The sequence below is a fragment of the Rhagoletis pomonella genome, unplaced genomic scaffold (genome assembly GCF_013731165.1).
Source record: "Rhagoletis pomonella isolate Grant_MI unplaced genomic scaffold, Rhpom_1.0 Rhpom_scaffold_10948, whole genome shotgun sequence".
NCBI classification, from domain to species: Eukaryota; Metazoa; Arthropoda; class Insecta; order Diptera; family Tephritidae; genus Rhagoletis; species Rhagoletis pomonella.
In genome coordinates this window covers 1-5,264 of record NW_023469478.1, presented here as the reverse complement: position 1 = coordinate 5,264, position 5,264 = coordinate 1, and the positions used below count along the sequence as shown (strand labels likewise).

General features: G+C 35.2%; 1 protein-coding gene across 1 annotated transcript; it reads left to right on the top strand.

The window, feature by feature from the left end:
* Positions 1-2,015: 2,015 nt before the first annotated feature.
* Positions 2,016-2,986, top strand: LOC118756580 (the record flags this gene model as incomplete). Its single annotated transcript, XM_036491334.1, is given in 1 exon segment — positions 2,016-2,986. A coding segment is annotated over 1 exon segment (758 nt), but the record flags the coding sequence as incomplete, so codon positions are not given.
* Between the last annotated feature and the right edge of the window lie 2,278 nt (positions 2,987-5,264).

Sequence of the window (5,264 nt, the reverse complement as noted above, 5' to 3'; positions counted from 1 at the left end):
GTTTTTTAAATCCAATTATTCCATTAACTCACATGCTAACATTGACTATCCTTTTAAACTATGTCCAATGAACTCAATAAATATCCCAGTAATATCTCCCGATGATGTAGTAGTTAATCTGAAATCCTTAAAGCAGTCCTTAAGTTATGGTCCTGACCAGATCCCTACTTGTATTCTTATAAATTGTTCTGATTATCTCTATGAGCCATTAATAGCGTTATTTAATTTATCTCTTAAAGAGGGCGTTTTTCCAACTATATGGAAGGAATCGTTCATAACCCCGTTACATAAAAGCGGTAGCAGATCTTCAGTGGAGAACTACCGGGGAATAGCTAAGCTTTCTGCAATTCCTAAATTATTTGAAGCAATTATAACAAATCAGTTGACGCATTCTATCTCTTCTAGCATTTCATATAGTCTACATGGATTTTGCAAGGGCAAACCAACTTGAATTAACATCCTATATCTCAAACGCATTTAGTGAAAGCAAATCTCCCTGCCAGCCACGGCTCACCACTTTCCCCAGAAAATCAAACGATTTACAAACACATTCACAACTTTTTAGTCATCTCACTCACACACTTACAAATTTTTTGTTCGAACTGTCAAAAAAATGTCCCTTTGTTAGAGCTACATACCCGATAAGAATTCGTACTCCAATAAGAATTCTATGCGTTAGAGCGAGCAAGTTAGAAACATCGGAGTTTTGATGACAGTATACATAAGGTTCATTCCTTATCTTTTTGGACTAAAATCTGAAAAGTGTCAAAATGCCAGAGCGTAAGCAAAATGCGCTCACTAAAAGAGAGTAACAGGAAAAGTAAAGGAACGCAAAAAACCAAATTTTTAGTCCAAAGAATGGCAACAACAAAACTAACGTCAAATAAGAACAGAAATGTATGTACAAAACACATTCACACAAGCACCAGCACAATAAACACTTGCTATATCAATTATCTTTTGCCTCCTTCCAATTTCAATTCATTTGTTTTACTTTTTAGATTATTCTCACTTTTTGCGTATTCTTTAATTTCCGTTAATTTAAATTCAGTTGAGTTTGACACTTTTCAGGATTTTGCCAGAAAAAATTCTTCTGACTAAATCTGACTACTTCGAACTGATGAGAGTCGCTCTCACTGACTGTTGCTCTCTCATTTTTGCTGTCATTTCCGAGTTAAGGAACGCTTTTTGGACTAAATCTGACTACTTCGGACTTTTTCTGACTATTTCTGGGAGATAAGGAACGCGCATATACTGTGAAGAAATGTCACTTTGCGGAAATTTTGAAGGTAAGGATACGTATTTAACAATTTTATTTAATTATAATGTAATTTCTTAATTAGACTGCAAAACACCAGCGACTTTAGTCACATTCTTAAGGTATGTATTGAGACTTTTTATATGTTTATAAAATTGAATTGATATTTTTGTTTGTTTACAGTTTTGGGATTCACCATCAGCACCTTCAACGCTTGCATCTTCATCGCCAGGAGCACCATTAAAACCTTCTGCCCTCAGCTTCTTCATCGCCTGGAGCACCACCAGTACCTTCTATCCTCAGCTCCTTCATCGCCAGGAGCACCATTGGTACCTTCCGCCCTCAGCACCTTCAACGCCAGGAGCACCTTCAAAGTGTAGGTCCAACTTGTCAAATTTTGCAAAGTTGCAAGAAAACTTAATTTTTCTGAAACACCCTAAATGATTTGCAACTCTTAATATATATCAAAATAAAGGTAAACCGTTTACCTTTCTTTTGATTATAACACCGTTAAAATCGCTTTGCGTTTTCATAAAAACTTTGCATCTTTTGTAAACAGCTATATATAAGCAGTGAAAAAGGGGTAAAATTTTGCAATGTTGTAACGAAATTGAATTTTTGTGCACCATTACAAATGATTTGCATCTGTTAATATATATTAAAAGAAGGGTAAATCAATTACTTTTCTTTTGATTATAATATTGTTAAAATCGGTTAGCTATTTTATAGAAATTTTGCAACTTTTGAAAACATTATATGATGAGTATAATACGCAAAAAAAACTGCACTCTTGCTGTGGACGCTGCTGATATTGAAAACATCCCTCCGGCTGCTTCTGTTATCTCTACTGTTGCTGGTACCATTGCCGTTGACGCCGCTCTTGAAGTTGTGAGTGAAACCGCCGCTGACGCTGCTGCTGCCGTTGATAACATTCTCTCTACTGCTACTTCTACTAGCAATGCTGCTCTGCCCACAACTAATATGCTCTATTCAGATGTCGTTGGTAAAATTACTGCTGCTAATACTAACGCTGAGACTGTGACTGTTATGGCACCTGCACTCAACCGTTCTCAGCCTACATCTTCTATCGCATCGAAGGCTCAGTTGCCTGCAGTTGGTGTTAGCGCAAAAAATATGAATACTGTACAACAAAATAAATTACCCAAGCGTCGTATTCTAGTTGTTGGAAATAATAATAATAATGATAATGGCGAACTTGATGTTGTTATCAAAAAGAAGTGGGTGCATGTATCGGCTTTTAAGCCAACTGTGACTGCTGATAGTATCATTGCTTATGTATCAAAAAATTCTGGCGTCGATAGCAAACATCTTGCGTGTTTCAAACTTATAAAGAAAGGTTCATCTCTCGATAACATTCGCAGTGTAAATTTTAAATTTGGAGTTTTGCCGTCATCTTATGAGAAGATTATGAATCCTAATGTTTGGCCTTCGGGAATTAGTATTCGCCCATTTCAAATTTTTCAAAGGGAAGGAACCACTGAACCGACCAAATAGCTCTGCAGATATAAATTGCAAATCTCGTAATCTTAAAATCTATTTCCAAAATATGTCTGGAATGCGTACTAAAACGAAGGAAGTGTATTTAGCGACCTCGCGAGCTGAATATGATATTTATGTATTTGTCGAAACCTGGCTTAACTCAGACTTCTTTGATGAAGAGTATTTTAATCCAAATTTATTTCAAATTTATCGAAAGGATAGAGACGCTATAAAAGCTGGTCACCGTAAGGGCGGTGGTGTTTTAATTGCCGTTAAAGCTGTTTACGTTCTTCAAATATTCAACTATTGGATGGCGACTCTCTTATTGATCAACTGTGTGTGTGTATTTTTGGCCTTGCTCGTAAATTACTGGTATGTGTGTCTTATGTACCACCAATTAGTACGGATGATCTGTATAGTTGTCATGTTAATAATATAATGCATCTTGTTGAGCATAATGAGAATTGTAATTTCTGCTTCTTAGGTGATTTTAATCTCACTGATTTGAAATGGTCATATTTGCAAAACAATGATATTTTAACTCCAACAAATATTAATAGAGCTCATGAGATTTATTTTATAGATAGTCTCCTTAGCTTTAATCTCATTCAAATCAATACATTTTTTAATAAATTGAATAAAATTTTAGATCTTATTTTTGTTGATGAAAACTTAATATTTAGTTTGAATGAATGTGGTTTTCCGATTCGCGCCACTGATAAACATCATGTGCCTCTCATCGTATCACTAGAATTCTATGATATTTTTTCCATTGAAGATAAAAATTGCGACTCTTTCGACTTTCGTGGTGCCGATTATAATGAATTAAATGCTGCTATTTCGGATGTAAATTGGAAGACTATTCTGAATTCGCAAGATGTCTCTTTGTGCTTTGAATCTTTTCTACATAAATTGACTGAATTATTCACTAATAAACTTTCACTACTACCGCCTCGACTTCATAAACTCCCGTGGTATACTAAAAATCTTAAAGCTTTAAAAAACAAAAGAAATAAATACTACAAGCTGTATAAGGAACGCAACATCATTAGCTTTAAAGATAAATATTACTATTATATGAAGCAATTTAACGTCTTAGACAAATTTCTATATAATAAATATATAAACAGATTTGAATCTGAGCTGAAAGTAAACCCCAAGGCCTTTTGGAACTATATTCGCTCTAAAAGAGGTGGGTCCAATATTCCAACCTGTATGCACTTTAATGGGAAGAGCTCACAGTCGCTTACCGATTCTGTCAATTTTTTTGCAGAGTTTTTTAAATCGAATTTCGTTACAGATGACGAGTTTGTTAATACTTCAGTAAATTTCCCTCCTCATTCTTCCTTAGATTTTGGGTCTCTAACCTTAACAGAGTTAGATATTTCGATTGGTATTTCCTGTCTTAAATCTTCCATGAAAAGTGACAATGATGGTCTTTCTTCATATTTTTTAAAGCAATGCGTCTCATCCATCTGTGTCCCATTATGCATAATTTTTAATCTTTCTCTTTCATTAGGCATTTTTATTGATCGTTGGAAGATTGCATCCATTACCCCAGTTTTTAAGTCTGCAAGTAGGAATGATGTCTCAAATTATAGGCCTATTTCCAAGTTAACAGCTTGCTCCAAACTTTTTGAAATAGTCGTCAAAGATAAGCTTTCTTTCGCTACTAAGAGCATATTAGAATCTCGTCAGCATGGTTTTGTTCGCGGTCGCTCAACGGTTACTAATTTAGTGACTTTTTCGGAATATTGTGTCTCATCCTTCAAATGTGGGTCTCAGGTGGACACTATTTATACAGACTTTTCCAAAGCCTTTGACAAAGTTTCCCATTCTATTTTGTTACGTAAGTTGGAGAGTCTTGGTTTTCACTCGGTATTTTTGTCCTGGTTGAAATCTTATCTTTCGAACAGATTGCTGTTTGTTGAAATTGAAGGTTACAGATCTAACAGCTTTATTGCAACTTCCGGTGTACCACAGGGTAGTGTCCTTGGTCCTCTGTTATTTGTTTTATTTATAAACGATATTGGGAGCTGTTTTAAATATTCCGAGTTCCTCCTCTACGCAGATGACCTTAAACTCTTTAAAAAAATTACTTGTGTCCCTGATACACTTTATCTACAACATGATCTGGATAATGTTATTATTTGGAGTCGGGTAAATAAATTATCACTGAACATCAATAAATGCTACCATATGACCTTTTCTAGGTCTTCAAACATCATCAGCTCGACTTATAGTATTTTGAACCATAAACTGACCTCAGTCAATGATTTTATAGATCTGGGTGTTGTGTTTGACTCGGGTTTCACTTTTACAAATCATGTTAATTACGTTATCCCGAAGGCTTATAGCAACTTAGCATTTCTGCGTAGATATGCTAAGGATTTCAAAGATCTTTTCAATGCGCTGGTACGTTCTAAATTAGAGTATGCATCTATAATATGGAATCCAATATATCGTCGCTCCCAACGAAGAGTAGCACATCTCAAATTACCGTGGA